This window comes from Geotrypetes seraphini, chromosome 3 (genome assembly GCF_902459505.1).
Source record: "Geotrypetes seraphini chromosome 3, aGeoSer1.1, whole genome shotgun sequence".
Taxonomy (NCBI): Eukaryota; Metazoa; Chordata; class Amphibia; order Gymnophiona; family Dermophiidae; genus Geotrypetes; species Geotrypetes seraphini.
The window spans coordinates 134718262-134738478 of record NC_047086.1 but is presented as its reverse complement, the minus strand read 5'-3'; the positions used below and the strand labels follow the sequence as shown (position 1 = coordinate 134738478).

The following is a 20217-nucleotide window of genomic DNA, read 5'->3' as shown; positions in this document are numbered from 1 at the left end:
AAATAGACTTTCTCAGTCGCCAAACCTTGGATCAGGAGAGTGGTCTCTTTCACAGCAGGTGTTCCATCTCGCTGTGCATCATTGGAGCAGACCAAGTTTCAAGTTTAATAAATTCTTTGATCTCATTTCAATGCGATTTACATCAGATAAAAATCAGATAAAATAATAAAATTCACATATCACATATACTGCTAATTGACATTAAAACATTAGGGAAAAGGGCAACTTAAATTACAATATTAAAAAAATAAAACAAAAAATAAAATCGGGTATAGGTTTAGTACACACAGGATGGGAGACACATACTCACATATTTCAGTAACCTCCTCATCCTACCCTAAAATATAGTGACTGATCTATTAAAAAGCGTCTTTAAAAAGCCAGCTCTTTAGGAGACTTTTAAATTTGTTCAATAGTTTTTCTTCTCTTAAATTAAGTGGAAGTAAGTTCCAGATTTGGGGGGCCGAAACAGAAAAAAAATCATGTCTCTCCTAGAGTATATAACTTTTAAAGAAGGAACTGTTAATAGGGCTTTGCAGTGGCGTACCTAGGGTATGTGGCACCCGGGGCCCATAATTTTTTGACACCCCCCCACATGTAAAAAAATATTTTTTGTAATAACCATGAAACTGAATAAATAGTCATAATAGAAACAGGCAGTGAAAATTTTCTTTTATTGAACCTCATATATGTAACCATTATTCCAAACATACCATAACATAACATAAATTATGTCTGAATTGTCATGACATCAGAAGTACATGTGGAATAGTTGCAGGTGATGCTTGGGACAGTTCTGATTGTGTTAGTTCGGTTTTATGTGTTTTTTTGAATAGAAGGGTTTTCATTTCTTTTTTGAAGGTTTTGTAGTTTGTGGTCGAGGTCAATAGGTTGTAGAGTTGGGGGTCGAGTGTTAGGAGGTTGTCGAACTGTTTTTTTCTTTTGACGTTTTTGGTTGGAGGGTGTGTGAATGGTGCATGAGTTCTCCTATGTCTAGTTGAGGTGGATTGAATTATTTAGCTGAAGAAATTAGTTACCCCCCCATTCCACACACATTAATTCTCTTCCATTTTTGTTCCCATTATAAAAAACACTGATAAGGCCCCTACAGATGAGAGCATAACATAAGAATAGCCTAACTGGGTCAGACCAATGGTCCATCATGCCCAGTAACCCATTCTCATGGAAGCCAATCCAGGTCACTAGTACCTGGTCAAAACCCAAAGAGTAGCAACATTCCATGCTATCGATCCAGGGCAAGCAGATGTTTCCCCCATGTCTTAATAACAGACTATGGACTTTTCCTCCAGGAATTTGTCCAAACCTTTCTTAAAACCAGCTACACTATCTGCTTTTATCATAATTTCTGGCCATTTCATTTTTAAGCTGAGATCTTTCCTTCCAAACAGAGACTTTGCTAGATGTCAAATACAGTACAAGGTAACTTCATATGGACTTAGCTGTGCAGGAAATGTGAATCTCCTCATACACCCACCATATAGTGCAAAAATGTGCAAAGATCTGTTTTTTTCTTTCGGTCACTACATAGACTAATGCCACACAAGCAGCGCTGTTACAAACATATTCTGTAGGTCAGTGCTAAGGTTAACAAAGTTTCCTTCCTTGGACCAGAAGGAGATACTGACAAACCACTGGAAGAGATCCCAAAACAACTACCCTGGAACAACACCCAAAGACATACTCAGTGTGTGAACCAGTTGAGTGGAGTGGACTAACTGGGGGGTGGAAATGGGCCCAGAGTTTGCTCAGCAGAATTTCCCAGATCACCTCTTCCTCTCAACACATTGACACGCTGCCGCCACCACCACTAGGAACACCTCACCAGGTAGGCCAGCAATACTATAAACTTTATAAAACACATTATTATATTTTCTTATAAAGCACATATTTTAACTGAACTCTGACATCCTCAGCCTTTCCATTCACAAAAATAGAAGGAAGAAAAGTTCCCATTTCCTGCTGTCTCATGTCCCCGGCCTATACAATATTTTTCTTCTGCAGAGTGCAGACCCTTCAAAAATCTGACCAAATCCTCATTTCACTTGCATTATAAAGTACTGAGGATGCCATCTCTCCCCAATCCCAGGTCCTAAAGTCTAAGACAGTAGTGCAAACTAGTGCTGCCAGATTCAGGAAAAAAAATTTTGATTCGATTCAGCCTATTGAATTGGATTATCGATTCGATTTTCCTGCCCAATTGGGTGTTTTTTTCAAACATCCTGGTGGGTTAATTTTATAGCTTTTTCACCCCCCTTTGGCTTCTCCTAACCACACTGGCGCTGTGGTGTAAATAAAATAAAGAAACAAAAAGGACTTTTCCTCTCTCTGTTAAATCCTAGCTCACGTTTGCGGTCTAACACCAGCTCTGGCAGGATACACATTTCAAATCTGACATATTGTAATCACAAAACAGAAAATAAAATTAGTTTTTCTACCTTTTTGTTGTCTGGTTATTTTTCAAATCTTGTTGGTCCAAGGCTCTGGTTGTCTTCTGATAACTTGCTTGCCAGGGTCTCATTCTTTCTTCTTTCTCCGTGCTAACCATCCATCTGCCATCTCTGTCCTCCCCTTCCGTTTCCCTTCCCTCCCCCGGATGTCTGGCATCTTTCCTTTTTTTGTCTCCCTCCCCAGATCCACCTTTTCTTAACTACCCTTTCATCCAGCAGCTCTCCCTCCTGCCCCACCACCCCAGGGTTCACCATCTTTCCATTTCTTTTCCCAACTACCCTCCTAACCAGTATCTCTATTCCCCCCCACACACCATCCCTTGTGTCCAACTTCTCTCCCTTTCTGTTCCTTCCCTCCCTAAAACCCATGTCCATCATCTCTCTCTCTCTCCTCTATTTTCAGACCCATTATTTCTTCCCACCCAAAGTCCGGCATATGCACGTCTCTTTGAACCCCTCTCCCTTCCCTCCGTGTACTTCTACACCAGGGCCCCTCCTCCCCTGAAGGCCTGTCCCCCCCTTAAAGGTTTGCACCCCACCCCTGAAGGCCTGTCCCCCCCTTGAAGGCCTGCCTGCCTGTCCCCCCTTGAAGGCCTGTGCCCTCCCTGGAAGGCCTGTCCCCCCCTAAGGCCTGTCACCCCCCCCACCCCGAAGGCTTGTCCCCCTTTGAAGGCTTGCCTGCCTGCCTGTTCTCCATGAAGGCCTGTCCCCCTGAAGGCCTGTCTCCCCCCCCCTCCACAAGCTCTGCCTGCCCGCCCCACCCTGAAGACCTGCTGCCACCCCCCCCCACTACCTCGAAGGACCGCTCGGCCCCACCACCACCACCACCACCACGAAGCACTGCTTATTCCCCCGGCCTCTCTGCTTCATTTCCCTGGGGAAACAGCCTACAGCAAGATCGCGCGATGCCAGCGATCTTTGCTTGCTTCGGCTGTTTCCTCTGCCGCGGTCCCGCCCCCTCCTCTGATGTCAGAGGAGGGGCGGGACCGTGGCGGAGGAAACGGCCGAAGCAGGCAAAGATCGCTGGCATCACGATCTTGCTGCAGGCTGTTTCCAGACGCGACACCCAGCGCAGGGGGGGGGAACGGACCGGACCAGGAGCACCCCCCCTTGGTACGCTACTGGGGCTTTTTCTTTTGATCTTAAAGATTTTAATGGTGAGTATGGTATTAAATATCTTTCTAGAAATGCCGGGGCTTTATTTATGAGTATTTTATGAGTAAGTAAAGCTATCTTATAAGTGATTCTATGGATTACTGGTAGCCAGTGTTTTTCCTTTAAAAGTGCTGTTACGTGATCAAATTTCTTCTTTTTCATAATTATTTTTATTGCGGTATTTTGAATGATCTGGATTCTACGTATTTCTTTTAAAGAAGCTCCTTTATATAGGACATTGCAATAATCAATTTTTGATATTACCAGTGAATGTATTAAAATATTTAGCGCTGATTCATCGAGAAAAGCTGATAGTGATCTAATCATTATTAGCCTATAAAAACGATAAGAGACAGGAACTTGAAAGTCAAGCACTTCTTCAGTTGACGATCACAGCCAGGAAGTCTGTGACTAAATACATTGGTTCTGCCTTGGTTCAAGTTCAAGTTCAATTTATTTCATATACTGCAAATATAAAACCAAAGGTAAATCTAAGCGGTTTACAACAAAAATGTAAAACAAACAATATGAAAATAGAGTAGGGAACAAAAATTAAACAAAACGTAAAATACAATTGAAAACATGAGGAAAAAAGGGAATTGGTGGTTCCAATAAAAATAAAACAATATGGTAGGGGAGGAAACAGAAAATCAGTTCTGCCTACACTGATATGAGGAAACCAAGAATGCAACTTTTGGGAAAGGTTGCCATCAAAGAAAAGTAAATTAAGAGCAGAAGGCCAGGAGAAATAATATGCCTTTAATTGTATCTCAAAGGTCGCAAGTGATTTTTCTGAACAGAAATAAAAAGGCAAAGAATTCCAGAGAGTAGGAGCCATAACAGAAAATGAAGAATTCCTATGAAAATCAAAGAAAAGGTGTCGGCATGAAGGAACGACTAATAACTGCTGTTATGAAGAAAGTAGGGTTCTTTTTGGCGAGTATGGGACCAAGAGACTATATAAAAAGGAGGGAATATTATATTTGAAAGGGATACAACTTGAAGGCTGTCTTTTGATTTTAGAAGCAGGGTGTGATGTGATCAAACAGTGATAAAATAATCTTACAGCAGTGTTCTGGACTAATTGTAGATGATGTAATTGGTATTTTGGGAGTCCAATGAGAACAGAATTACAATAATCAAGTTTGCTCAAGACAAGAGAATGTATTAGAATATGGAGTGAACTTTGTTGAAGAAATGAGCAAATAGATCGAATTTGACAGAGCATTTTTCTACTTTGGCCCATGGTGGGTTGAGTCATTCGCAGGATCATGACTCATCCAGGTCTGGTGATCCTAGTGGCCCTGGACTGGCCTCACCGTCTGTGGTATGCAAGCCTCGTCTCTTCAGTGGGATAAGAGCCTCAAGCTCCCTCTTCATCGTGACCTCCTTAGTCAGGGATCGGTTCCTATGGAGAACCTGCATGGCTCTTGAGCAAAGTCTTGATTCAAAGGGGCTACTTTGACATAGTCACTGCCACTCTTTGTAGATCCAAAATGCTCTCTAGTATGGCGGCTTATGCCAAAGCTTGGAAGGCTTTCCAGCACTAGTGTGCCAGAGACCAGGTGTAGCCGTTGCATGCTTCAATTTGGTTGTCTTATCCTTCCTTCAGGCCGGTTTAGAAAAAGGCTTGTCTCAAGTTATAAGTGGTAGGCCTTTCCTGTTTTAGGGTGCACAGCGGTTCCAATTTGGTTAAGGCTTATCTAGATGTGACCAGATTTCTCGGGAGGGGTGGGGGGCACTTTGCTTGCAGCCATCCCTGCGACAGCCTTTTCTTATGTGGAATCTTAATATTGTACTGAGGGGGCTTGCTGAAGCTCCTTTTGAGCTGCTTAAGGATGCATCCCTTCTGGACCTTACGGTCAAGATTGTGTTTCTCATGGCAATTGTCTCAGCCAGGCATATTTCTGAACTGCAGGCTCTCTTGTAGAGAGTCCATTCTCCAGATCACAGAGGCAAGAATATCCTTCTGTAGAGTTCCTTCTTTTCGTCTGAAACTAGTTTCAGATTTCCATGTTAACCAGGACTCCCGCCAGTGGCATACCTAGCATGTGTGACACCCCGGCTTAATCATTTTTTAAACACCCCCCTCTATATGAAAAATATGATTTTTAGTACTAATCTACAAGTTGCACACCCAGCGTTTACCTAGGAAAAGGCAGCATCTTACACACTGCAGTGAGCACTAGATCATCAATACACCCAATGTAAAACAAGCCAGATTAGTACAGATGGAATCTGCGCAATCAATGCTAACAGAAACCATGTCTTCATACAATGTGGCGAGGCCGGTACCTGTACCTCTGGCCGGCACCGGTCTACGCCCACCACAGCCGCGCTCCGACGTGCTTCCCCTGAATGAAGGAAGTCCTGCTGGCAATCATTCAATATTCAGTTGTGAAAGTTAGTTTCAAAGGAGTTTGGTCAAAGTTCATTTCATCTCCACTTTATTGTGGTGTTACCCTGAGCGGTGGACTTCTAGTCAGTCCTGCCTTCCGGTAACAAGAAAAAAAAACAAATAGAAAAAAAAAACCCAAACCCAGAGCTGACAAACTACTGGGCCTCAGCTCTCACATTAACAGGTAATTACAAGGAAGTAGCATCCAACAATCTCCAATACTGTTGTCTTCCTAATCAGAGATATCTTTTCCCAAATGCTGTTGTCTTCCTAGTCCGGCAGTTATCTAACACTGCTCCCAGCACTTCCTATAGTGCTGTGTCCAAGCCTCAGAGTTAGTCCAGCTTGGCCCCCAACCAGCTCAACAAGAGTTGGTGGGGGAGGGGAAGTAACTGAATCCACAATTCTTTTTCTGAAATACAGAATGCCACAAATGGCCCCACAAACCCAACCAGATTGCTCAGTGGATTCCCCCCACTCATTACTTCCCTCACTCACACTATATCAGCCAAAGGTAATACAACCTTAAATATCCCAGAAACTTTAAATTAAAAAAAAACACGTTTTTTTTTTCTCTCTGCATTAAGCAAGCAGGCTAACACACATCACATTCCTTGCTCAGAAAAAAAAACACATATCCTGCGCTGAAACCAGCATGCAGAGAATGCTAGCCATTCTAAACTACCCAGCCCTGCCACTTAACTCTCCTCCATCAGGATATCTTCAGGCAGTCCGGTAGTTTCCAGCCAGTCCATGGGTTCCAGTAGTGCTGGCTGGTTGGCCGCAAGGTCAGAGTCCAACTCCAACATTTCAATGTCCTGAGATTCAGGAGAACAACCGGATGAGTCTCCTTCCTGGGCAAGCCCAGGGTGAACTGCCTCTCTCCCCCTGAGAGCAGCCTCTAATCGGTTGAGGCGCACATGCCCAGTTCTCAGAGGGGGAGGAGCCGTCTGCACTGTTTGCCTAGTTTTCCCTGGCTTCCTAATTATCTCCTTCAGCTGGGAGGTAACAGAGGGAGGAGAATGCCCCATAGGCTGTTCTAAGCTGTCCTCCTCACAATCCTCTACTCCCTGGAGATCAGCTGGTTCTGAGTTAAAGGGGAATGCAGTATTTTCCCTGTTCCTGGTCACAATCCTATCCCTATGATTAGCTCTTTGCATGGCCGGACCAGGCTTAGCCAAAGCCATGCCTGGCACAAGCCAAGCTTTAGGGGTAGGATTGTGACAACATACAAACACCCTTGCCCAGTATGGAATAAGTAAATCACAAAATAAAAATATGTAGATAAAAGTTAAGCTGAACCACAAAGAAGCCGTACTCTGTATACAGTGCAACACCACATAAACAAATGGTGCATGATCTCTAATATTGTACAAAATATAAAGATAGATGTAAATTTGAAAAAAAGAAATAAATGACTTTACAAATTAACAAATAAAAAAATGGAAAATGATACCATTTTATTGGACTAATACATTTTTACAATTAGCTTTCAGAGATAAAAACCTCTTTCCTCAGATCAGTGAAGTATACTGCTGTTAAAGTATCCTGCCCTGACCTGAAGAAGGGGTATTTGGTCTCTGAAAGTTAGCCTTATTTCCATTTTCTATTTATAAACATTTATCAACACAGCTACATTATTGCTTCCAGAAACTGTCTGCCTCCTCCTTCCATCTCTCCTCCTCCCATTCCCAATTGGTTTGGCATCCATCTTCCCTCTGCTCGCCTCATTGGTTTGACATCTGTCTCTTTCTCTTCTATCTCATCCTCCCTCCACCCCACCCCTATATTTTTTTAGCATCTCTCTTCTCATTTCTTCCCCTCAGTTCTAGTATCTCATCCTCCCTCCACCCCACCCCTATATTTTTTTAGCATCTCTCTTCTCATTTCTTCCCCTCAGTTCTAGTATCTCTGTTTCCTTCCCCCTTTTTTCCCTCCTAGATCTGATATCTCTGTCTCCTTCCCCATGCTCTAACATGTCTCTCCCTTCTTCCCTTTCCTTTTCTTCCCTGGTCTTCCTTTTCAATTCTGATGTCGATTAGCAGCAATCGTTGCTAAACAGGTTTAGCAACGATCGCTGACTAGTGAATCAGGGCCAAAGTCTTATGTCCCTTTAAGACAGAAGAATTCAGACTGCAACATTCTGGACATATTACAGATTTGAACACTTCTTATTTATAAAGAGTTAAAATAACCATCATGTCAGCATGTTGTTTTTTTTTTTAACAATAGTTGTAAGATCATGGTCAGAAAGTACTGTAATATTTTAGGTGGCTGTATCTTAATATTTCAAAAATTGGTACAGGATAAAATACTGGTTTGATCTAATGTTTCTAGGCTATCAATGCTTATTGCTTCTACATGACCTTTTAAAACCAATCACAGTTCCTTCTAGCAAAACAGTTGACTTGAAAATCGAGGATTTATACACCCACAAGATCTGTGATAATGCTGGATTTTTCTTACTTTATGAAACTGAGGCTTTTGGTGAGCTTGATGCTAAATGTTGTTAACTCTTTGAAATAAAGTACCTCTGTTGCAGGAGTTCTTTAATTGCAATATGTCATCAGGAGAGTGTATCTTAGGCTTTGGTATCACTGATTCCCTTCTGATTCTTTTTTCCATTTTATCTCCAGACCATTTCTGTTGTATACATCGTGACTGCAGTTGTGGGCGTTGAGGCTTGGTGTATGCCCATCATATATGATTTCTTTTATAAAGATCTATTCACGTTAATGATTATTGGTAAGAATGACTGACTACTTTTTTATTTTTATTTTTTCCCTTTTATATGTATTTCTTTGGCTTTTTTGTAGAAGAATGCTTATTAAAGCAAATAAAGATAGTAAACTAAAGCTGCTTCCATTGTATAGTGCTAAATGTCACTGTAACCAAATATATAGCCTATGGTAGCATTAACCCAAACCATTTCTCAAACTGAGTTCCCAGGAAGTTGCAGTCAAATCAGGGGTTTCCAGATCTTTTTCCCACTTTTATGTAGCTTTTCTCTACACCGCTAACAACTTTTCTGTATCAAAAAAATGTACCATAGTTTGGTCAACATTTTGCATTGTGGAAAAGCCACTCGTATTCCAATTCCTTGCAAATACTGCATAAACTGAGATTTTGGGGCCAAAAACATGGCCCAAAAATGGGGGTCTCAGTTTATATTCCATTCAGCGCTGACCCACTCCCTTCCTGAACCTGTTGCAGATACCTGCCAGGCCTGCCGTGAGACCTGGTGGGCCAGCAGTGGGCCAGGATAGGAGGGATCCCTCCCGCCCCTGTCACAGCCAATTCTAATAATTTCTGCCTCCCTCCCACCTCCCCGTGTACCTTTTAGAATCCCTGGTGGTCCAGCTGTGAAACACAGCAGGAACAACATTCCTTCACTCCTGCCTGTGCTAGCTGCTCTTCATAATGCACTCCCAGCTTCCCTGCACTCCCTGTGACAAGTGCCTTAGGGACTCTTTCAAGTGTGTGTGTGTGTACCCATACACACACTGAGATGGTATATAAAGATACTTAATAAACAGATTAAACTAGCAATTAAGATGACAACAATTTACAAAATAATCCAATGAAAGTGATTAGACCCTTTGTTTCTCTAAAATCTTCACACATCCCCCAGAAAGTAATTTCTTCCACTAATTTACATTTAACGCTCCTACATGTTAGAAGATGAACTAATTGTTTATAAGCAAATGCAAAAAAAAAAAAAAAAAATCTCTGGTGTATTGTATTTTATTGTACATATGACCCGAATCTTGAAATAAGTTCAGCTCCCTATTGTCAAATAATTTGAACGTCAGAGACTCCCAATACAGTTGGCCCCAAAAGACACTGGGGCGAGCCCTGCTGGGAAAAGAGAATTGTCCACAGTTGGGGTATATTTGGAAAACTGGAAACTAGAATCAGAGTCATTGGTGTTCCATACTCAAAAGATATGTGTAATAACTTCCCATGCTCTCCAAGCATTTCAAAGTACCAGCTTTTTACCTTCTCCCAAAAATACATAAAAATCTGTATTGCCCTCCAGGTAGACCTATAATGGCAGGGAGGGATTCCCTCTTAGAGCGTGTGTGTCAATATGTTGATGTTCATCTTCAACCTTGTGTGGTGGGGGTTACTTCTTTATTGAAGGACACTACCCATTTCTTGAATTTACTTACCAGCTGGGAGCCAAGGATGTCTGAGGTCACCTTTTTGGTGACGATTGATGTAGCCTCCCTATATACCTCCATTCCCCAAGATGAGGCTTTAGAGGTGGTGTCACACTGTTTGGATACATTACCTCACCCACAATTGGTTCCCCCTGACTTTCTGGTTAGACTTACCTCTCTGGCTATGAAGATGAATTATTTTGTTTTCGAGGGCCAATTTTTTATGCAACGATCTGGGGTGGCCATGGGTGCTACCTTCGCGCCTACAATTGCCAACCTATACATGGGTTATTTTGAAGAAAAATATGTTTATTGGATGGGCTCGATTCATAGACGATATTTTTTATCTGTGGTGTGGGTCCCTGGAGGAGTTAATGTCATTTCATGATTACTTGAATGCGTGTCATCCTGCATTAAAGTTTGATTTGAAGTTTCATCATGAGAAGATTGCCTTTCTGGATGTGATGATTGAGTTATCTACTGGGTCGTTGTGTACGACGGTCTATGTGAAGGAGACTGATCGTAATACTATTCTACAGTTTGACATTATGCATCCTTACCCGATGAAGACTAGTATCTCTTTCGCCCAATTTCTTCGTTATAGGCGCATTTGCAGCTCAACTCCTGAATTCCTTGTGCAGTCTGCCATGATAAGTTGTTATATAGGGGATATCCGGCGCAAGTAGTAGTGAAAGCGCGGAAAAGAGCCCTGTATAACCATCGGGAGGCTTTATTGGAATATCGTACTGCACGGTCTATCCAAGATAGGGTCCCCTTTGTGTCTACTTTTAATCATTTGTCCAGGAGATCTCAGGGAGTAATTCGTCGACACTTACCCATTTTGCAATTACATCCTAGCCTGCAACATCTCAGGATTTTATTTTCATATGGGCGTAATCAAAATTTGAGTGACATTTTAAGTCCAAGTACATTGAGATCTGTTTTGTCAGATTCACAGACAGTGACTCCAGGGGGTCACCGTTGTTGTGGCCATTGTTCAATGTGCTCCATGATGATTGTATCTGATGTGTTTATTCATCCTCACACTGGTCGGGTGTTTAAACTACGCCGGTTCACCTCATGTTTGACAGAAGGGGTGATATATATTATTGTTTGTCCCTGTTTGAAAATATATGTGGGACACACATATTGACAGCTGAAGATCAGATTGATTGAGCATAGATCTTGTTTGAACACTCGGCGTATAGAGGAGCCTCTGGTAGCACACTGTCTGGAGTTCTGTCATGATTTTGGATCTTTACAATGTACTGTGATTGAGCAGGTGGTTTATTCTACTCGCCGTGGTAACTGGAGACGTCTCCTGTGGCAGAAGGAGCAAAGGTGGATCTATCTGTTAAAATCGGTGCAGCCTGATGGATTGAGTGGGCGGCTTTCTTTGGGTCCTGAAGGTTACTGGATTGGTGGATGTCAGCAAGCGGAGGAGTTTGTGCTGCTTTTTCAGCGTGTGTGCTTTACTGTTTTTCCTGCACCTTTTTTGTGATTCATGACGTGGTGGATGTACTAGAGGAGCACCGAAGGATCCGTGGACTGGCAGATGAAGCCGTGTGGATACCCCTGACGCAGCAAGAACTGGCAAAACGGGAGATTCCCCGTTGGGTACTCTAGCTGCTGTGTTACTACGCTGGATTGAGACATATCTGATGGACTTTGGCAGCTAAGTAGGGTTTTTTTTGGCCTATTGCTATGATTTCGGATCACTGGGCCTTTGGGCCCTGTTGCCACATTTTTTTCATGTGTGGGGTTATGTACCCCTGGTGCTTGTGAACATTGACTTTGCAAGCTATTACAGTGCTTTCTTCACCCTACCGGTTTGTTTGTGTAGGAGTGTATGTGAAGTGGAGTTTTTTTGCCAAATGAAGCTGAACTGAGTCTTTTTCTCCACTTCTTTTTTTGTTTTCTGTTTGATTGAGTGTTTCTCCTACTGTGGATGGTTGGGTGTATGTATGTTTAAGCCTTGTAGCGTTGCTGAGCAGGTTCGTTTGTTCTGTGTGGGATTGTGTTTGAGATATTTAATAGATTTGAACCCACAACCCCAGGATGCTAAGGCTGTAGCTGTAACCACTGCGCCACACTCTCGCCACTCAGATTAGTTTGACAAGATTTGCTTTGGCTTTTATAATGACAACTTTTAAAATTTATTTTGCAACTTTGCATTCCATCAGTTTGAATAGCTTTCTGTTTGTAGATTAGAATAATTAAACATAAAATACAATCTTAAGAGGAGACAGAACCTTAAAAAAATCAGTAATAAATTCAATTGAAAAAAACATTGAGTTGGGATGTCATATCACTATTTTTCTTCATCAGATCTCTCCCATATAATTAGACTTTCTTTAAGGAAAGCGACAAATAATATAAAATCAGTTTAGAGAATAGGGAACATTTTTATTCTGTAGTTTTTTTTCCCTTGTGAATATTATTTTATTGCATTCCTAATCTGGATAAAATTCTATTTGCATTCCTAAGAATTCTTATGGCCTCTTACAAAGCCGTGCTAGCGGCTGTGCTGTACTAACGGCCCCGAAGCCCATAGAGATTTAAAGGGCTTCGGGGCTGTTGCAACACGGCTTTGTAAAAGAGGCCATAAATATATTTTATTTTTTTATTTAACAGCATGTGACAAAGTACAGCAAAAAAACACCACCATTAAGTCTTTAAAGAGTTTGTGTGCACTAATTATGATTTTCTATTCATTTAGGATGTGCATTTTGTGTGACACTTCCAATGAGTTTATACAATGTTTACAAGTAAGTTTCTTTTCTTTTTTTTCTTTTTAACTAAACTAAACTAAACCTTAGGTTTGTATACCGCATCTTCTCCACAATCGTAGAGCTCGGCACGGTTTACAGGGTTAAGGTAGAAAAGAACTCCAAAGGAGGGATTTACTAAATCATATTCCAGCTAAAATAAGTTGTGAATCTAATCTATGATTTCTGTGTCACTCTAGGCCTAATTAGGTTCAAGGCGACTTACAATCTTTCTTCTTTTTTTTTCTATTTTGATTAGAATTTACTTTGTAATCTATTATTTTTCTTGTATTTTACTTTACTATTGATTATGGAGTTCTTTTCTTTTTTGTTTAATATTATGTAAATCGCTATGATGATGTATCAAATAGTGGTGCATAAATGCTAATAAACATGAATAGAGATAGAACAGGTTCAGTGGCAATTTACAACTCAAGTGGATCACATAAGTTTAGGGGTGCAGTAGAGGTATAGTAGTAGAGTGTAGGAAAAACAGGAAAATATTGGAGATACTGGAGGGGAGTGAGGGATCTAAATAAAGGGAGCCAAGAAGCGACATTAGGAATATGGAACATAGGTACAGAGTATTGTCAGGTTGAGGTACATCAATAGTGGTTGTCTATGTTGTAGATACTGTATTCTCGAAGAGGAGAGTATTTAGATTTTTTCAAAATCTGTAGTTGCATGGTTCAATCTTGATGAACATTGGAAGGTTGTTCCACGTTTTGGTGCTGAGATACGTGAATGGTGAGTTAAATATTTGTATTTAACACCTTTGGGAGATGGTTTGAATTAGTAATAGAGTTTTTAGCTTTCTGGTTGATGTTGATGAAGAGTTTTATGAGAGATTCAGCAAAGTTTGCATATAGAATCTGGAACATTATATAAGATAAGTTTGAAGGTAATGCATACATTAATAGGAAGTCAGTGAAGGGTCTTGTAATTTTTTTTTTTTCCAGTTTGAATATTAGTCTAATTGTTGTATTTTGTATTAGTTGTAGTTTGTGCATGAGGGTGGAGTTAATGCCTGCATAGAGAGAATTGCAATAGTTCATTTAGACTGAAACCAGCATTTGTGTCATGGAGATCATGGAAAAAGGGTCTGACTAGTCTTAGCCATCTCATACTATAGAAGGATTTGGGGTTCATAAGAGAGGGTGGAATCAAGTATGATTCCAAGTACCGTATTTTCGCGGATATAACGCGCGCGTTATACGTGTTTTTACCTACCGCGCATACCCCTCGCGCGTTATACGCGTGAGCGCGGTATACAAAAGTTTTTCTACATAGTTCCCACCCCGCCCGACGCCCGATTCACCCCCCCCAGCAGGACCGCTCGCACCCCCACCCCGAACGACCGCTCGCACGCGCTCCCACCCGCACCCACGATCGGAGCAAGAGGGAGCCCAAGCCCTCTTGCCCGGCCGACTCCCCGACAATATCGGGCCAGGAGGGAGCCCAAACCCTCCTGGCCACGGCGACCCCCTACCCCCACCCCGCACTACATTACGGGCAGGAGGGATCCCAGGCCCTCCTGCCCTCGACGCAAACCCCCCTCCCTTCCTCCAACGACCGCCCCCCCCAAGAACCTCCGACCGCCCCCCCAGCCGACCCGCGACCCCCCTGGCCGACCCCCACGACACCCCCACCCCCCTTCCCCGTACCTTTGCTAGTTGGCCGGACAGACGGGAGCCAAACCCGCCTGTTCGGCAGGCAGCCAACGACGGAATGAGGCTGGATTGGCCCATCCGTCCCAAAGCTCCGCCTACTGGTGGGGCCTAAGGCGCGTGGGCCAATCAGAATAGGCCCTGGAGCCTTAGGTCCCACCTGGGGGCGTGGCCTGAGGCACATGGGCCCAACCCGACCATGTGCCTCAGGCCGCGCCCCCAGGTGGGACCTAAGGCTCCAGGGCCTATTCTGATTGGCCCACGCGCCTTAGGCCCCACCAGTAGGCGGAGCTTTGGGACGGATGGGCCAATCCGGCCTCATTCCGTCATTGGCTGCCTGCCGGACAGGCGGGTTTGGCTCCTGTCTGTCCGGCCAACTAGCAAAGGTACGGGGAAGGGGGGTGGGGGTGTCGTGGGGGTCGGCCAGGGGGGTCGCGGGTCGGCTGGGGGGGCGGTCAGAGGTTCTTGGGGGGGGCGGTCGTTGGAGGGAGGGAGGGGGGTTTGCGTCGAGGGCAGGAGGGCCTGGGATCCCTCCTGCCCGTAATGTAGTGGGGGTAGGGGGTCGCCGTGGCCAGGAGGGTTTGGGCTCCCTCCTGGCCCGATATTGTCGGGGAGTCGGCCGGGCAAGAGTGCTTGGGCTCCCTCTTGCTCCGATCGCGGGTGCGGGTGGGAGCGCGTGCGAGCGGTCGTTCGGGGTGGGGGTGCGAGCGGTCCTGCTGGGGGGGGGGTGAATCGGGCGTCGGGCGGGGTGGGGGTAGGAGGTCGCCGTGCCCAGGAGGGTTTGGGCTCCCTTCTGGCCCGATATTGTCGGGGAGTCGGCGGTCCTTCGGGGTGGGGGTGCGAGTGGTCCTGCCGGGGGGGGGGCAGGGCGGGTAAACGGAGAGTCGGGACAGCGCACGGAGAGTCGGGGAGGGCGAAAGGAGAGTCGGGGTGGCCAGAGGAGAGTCGGGGCGGGCGAAAGGAGAGTCGGGGCGGGCGAAAGGAGAGTCGGGGTGGCCAGAGGAGAGTCGGGGCGGGCGAAAGGACAGTCGGGCAGCATGCGCGGTATACCCGTGAGCGCGGTATACAAAAGTTTTTATACATAATATTGTGGTTTCTGCGCGCTATACCCGTGTGCGCATTTTACACGGGTGCGCGTTATATCCGCGAAAATACGGTAGTTTAGAGGATTTGTTGATATCCAAAGTGGTTCCTGACTGCAGAGTGATAGTTGTGAGCACTGCCCAAATTTTGCCCTATTGAGATTAATTCTTATGTACTTAGCCCTGGGAATCCATTTAGAGCCCCTGGATGACTTGCCAGCAGTACTGTTTTATCCTGAAGCAGATACTATCTCTGGAAAACAGTGAGGTGTGTTGTTTTTATGCCAGGATATTGCAAAATAGAATGGGCAAAGAAAATGAAATTCTGTACTGCTTCTTGGTTGTATGTCTGTCATGAAATAGTAAACAGATGCATCACTTGAATGCTTTAAAAAACTGGAAACATAGAAAATGATGGCAGATAAAGAACTTATATCATCTATCTCTTAAGAGATCTCACATGGTTATCCCATATAGAAACAAGCATTTTATATTGATTCTAACTGGCCTACTATGTTTTTATTGGAGGGAAAATACAAAATTTATAGAGAAGAGGTTGTAAGGTTTAGAGGGGTTATATTGAAGCGGCCTTATACTTCTCAGGTCCAAAACCAAAAAATACAAAGTCTATTGATAAGTAAAATCTCACCAAGTATAAACCCCACAATATTACTGGAACTTTTCACCAGTGTGTCATCCAGTCTAAAGTACAATCTAAGGGTTTACCAAGGTCTTTCGATTCCTATCTCACTCTGTCTATAAAACCAAAAAATCAATCGAAACTGCACAAAGACTGAGTGTGAAATACCATCTCTCGCCTTGTCTTATGCAGCCAATAATCCTATTGCCCAGTGCATACAAGAAAAAAAATTGAATTCTACTTACCCAGATGAAATTCTTCAAGAAGAACCGAGACAAGCCCCAAAATGTAAGGTATAGAGGGGTTATATTGAAGTGGCCTTATACTCTGCAGGTCCTGGGTTCAGTAAAATCACTGACAAAGACCACTAAGAGTGCTTGCATAAAGAACATAATATAGAAATAGGCTTAATATTACAGAAAAGCAATATTCATAAAGATTACAATTAAAGAGAGAGCAAAGCAGTTTCCCTGCCTTAAAGAGTCCAGAGGGAAAGAGAGACAGAGAAGTGTGATGTTCCAGGGAGAGCCAGAGAGAGAAAGGGGGGTTGGGGAGGTGATGGTCTAAGCTTCGGGTTCCAGAGAGAGAGGAGGAAGCTTTTATAGCTTAGAATCTTATTCAAAATATATAAACTATTGTATTTCACAGTATCTTTCTGTTTATAATTTGTTAACTGTTTGAAACAATGTTTAGTTTAATTGATAAGGAAGATGTGATACTTGCAGGCATGGTAGATGGGATTAATCTCTGGCTTCTTTGTCCCATTCAAGTAGCCTATCTTCTTGATGAACAATCCAGTCTGGCAGGATGCTTAATGCATGTGAATTCTGTGCAGGAACACTTAGGGTCTATCTGCATTCCAGAGTCAGATTGATATAATGTCCCATAGGCCTTTGCTGATGTTGGTTAGGTCAACTGAAAATGCTGACTGCTAGCAATGCTAGGCTAACAGAGGTGAAAGGAGAGAGATTTTATCAGGATTAACTTTTCTAAAGGAGCTTTAGTTTGGAGAATGTAAAACAATTCAAGAAGCTATTAGAATGAGACTTTTTATGGCCTAATGATTTATTAAAAGTGTATCTTAAGGTCATCTATTTTTTTGTTTCATTTTATGTTTATGCAACTTTTTTTTCTACAAATTATTTTAATGTAAATCTTTCAGCAAACATTTTTTTTGTTAGTGTAAGTGGTATAAGAAATTTAATAAAGATAAGCTGTATAGCTAATTATTTTGGTCTGCTAGGAATGTCCTAGACAGTGTCTTGCTGCAGGCTAACAAGTGAGAAATGAATCAGTTCATAGATTTCTATTATTCTGCATTGTGAGGAGATGGAGCACAGAATGTCAGATTTGTTCTGTAATCTGCCTTTTCATAATGGAAGAATCACTCATTCTATAAATACAATTGAGCCAACAACAGAGTACACTACCCAGCCAGCAAGCGCTTCACTGCTAGTTTAACCCATTAACATTAGTACCACTGCCTGTACAATTCTGATTAGTGACAGGATTGTTTGGGTCATGTTCTGTGACATAGTTCTTCTGAAAGCAGGATCTTCTTTGTCTGGATTTCTTACCCTGCTTTTGGTTTTCAGGGTCTCCTATCCCAAGTATTTCTCTTACCTCACCTGTTTTCCTGCCAAAGCTTTACACTCCTCAATGAATACTTACATTTTTCTGCATAAGAACATAAGAAATGCCTTCACCGGATCAGACCGAGGTCCATCAAGTCCGGCGATCCGCTCACGCGGCGGCCCGTTTAGGTTCTCTATTATGAAAACCTGAAATTACCATATCCCTCAATATGATTTGCAAGAAGGTGTATATCCAACTTGTGCTTGAAACCCCGAAGAGTAGTCTCCTCCACAACATCCTCAGGAAGAGAATTCCAAGCGCCCACCACTCGTTGTGAGAAACAGAACTTCCTGGCATTCGTCCTGAACCTGCTGCCACCCAGTTTCAATCTATGACCTCTTGTCCGTGACACATCTGAAAATGTTAGTAATGCTGCTTCTTGATCTATTTCATCCAATCATTTTAATATTTTAAAAGTCTCTATCAAATCGCCTCTCAGTCTTCTCCTCTCGAGTGTGAACAGTCCCAGTTTCCTGAGGCGTTCTTCATAGCTCAAATTTTTCATTCCTTTGACTAGTTTCGTGGCTCGCCTTTGCACCTTCTCCAACAGAGTTATGTCCTTCTTAAGGTAAGGAGACCAGTGTTGGACACAGTACTCCAAGTGTGGTCTGACCATTGCCCTATAAAGTGGCATTATGACTTCTTCCGATCTACTCGTGATCCCGTTCCTAATTATGCCCAGCATCCTGTTTGCCCTCTTCGCTGCCGCCGCACATTACGCTGATGGCTTCAGGGTTCTGTCAATCAGTACCCCCAAATCCCTTTCCTGTTCGCATTTTGCTAATGTTACCTCAAACATTCTATACTCATGTTCTTTATTCTTTTTTCCTAGATGCATAACCTTATATTTATTTATGTTAAATTTCATCTGCCACTTAGTCGCCCATGTTTCCAGCTGTCTCAGATCCTTCTGAAGCTCCTCGCAGTCCCTTTGAGAGCCAACTGCCCGACATAATTTTGTATCATCGGCGAACTTTATTATATTACATGTTTCCTCCTCAAGATCGTTTATAAAAATGTTGAACAAAATAGGCCCAAGAACCGAGCCCTGGGGCACTCCACTAGTCACTTTCACCCAGTCCGAGAATTTCCCTTTTATGCTAACCCTCTGCATTCTGTTCTCTAGCCATTTATCGATCCATCTATGCACTTCTCCTCCTATTCCGTGGCTTAGTTATTTCTTCATAAGCCTTGCATGTGGGACCTTGTCAAACGCTTTCTGGAAGTCCAAGTAAACTATGTCTACTGGATCTCCAGTATCCATATGTTTGTTCACTTTCTCAAAGAATTGTAGCAAATTTGTCAAACAAGACTTCCCTTTTCTGAAGCCGTGTTGACTAGCCCTTATTAGATTGTGATCCTCCAAGTGTTGCACAATGCTGTCTTTAATAAGTGTTTCAATTATCTTCCCAGGAACCGATGTGAGGCTCACAGGTCAGTAGTTTCCTGGATCACTTCTTGATCCTTTTTTGAAAATCGGGATTACATTTGCTGTCCTCCAGTCTTCTGGTATTTGCCCTGTTCTAATTGACATGTTAGCTATGGTTTGTAATAGTTCACCAATTTCCACCTTAAGTTCCTTTAATACTCTCGGGTGAATTCCGTCTGGTCCGGGGGATTTGTCATTTTTTAGTTTGTCAATCTGAACGTATATCATGTCCAATGTCACATTTACTGTTTCGAGGTTGTCCTCTATGCGTCCGGTTAATTTCCTCCCTGTGTCTGGCACTGATGAAATGTTCTCATTTGTGAAGACCGAAGCAAAGAATGAATTTAACCTATCGGCAACCTGTTTGTCCTCTTTAATTGACCCCTTCTTTTCTTGGTCGTCTAGAGGCCCCACTGTCTCTCTTGCTGGTTTCCTTCTTTTTATATATCTAAAAAAGGGCTTGAAGTTTTTGGTTTCTTGTGCTATCTTTTCTTCATAGACTTTTTTGGCGTTTCTTACCACTCTGTGACACTTTTTCTGGTCGATTTTGTGACAGTTCCAGGCCTCCGTTGTTTTTTCCCTTTTCCATTTTTTAAACGAGTTTCTCTTCTCCCTCACTGCCTCTTTCACCTCTCTGGATAACCAAGTTGGTTCACCTTTGTTCTTTTTCCGCTTTCCTTTGGATAACCTCGGAATGTGTAGATTCTGTGCTTCTGTGATGGTGTTTTTCAGTAGAGACCATACTTGATCGACTGTTTGGTATTCCGCTTTGCCCTTCTTGAGCCGTGTTCTAACTATGGTTCTCATGCTTT

General features: G+C 43.0%; 1 protein-coding gene across 2 annotated transcripts in view; it reads left to right on the top strand.

Moving 5' to 3' along the window:
* SELENOI (selenoprotein I) overlaps positions 1-20217 on the top strand; it is a 132770-nt gene that overhangs the window by 85397 nt on the left and 27156 nt on the right. For both annotated transcript variants that reach the window (XM_033936712.1, XM_033936713.1), the window contains exons 6-7: positions 8658-8766; positions 12904-12952. In XM_033936712.1, the coding sequence (XP_033792603.1) occupies positions 8658-8766; positions 12904-12952 (158 nt within the window). The remainder of the gene's footprint in view (positions 1-8657; positions 8767-12903; positions 12953-20217) is intronic.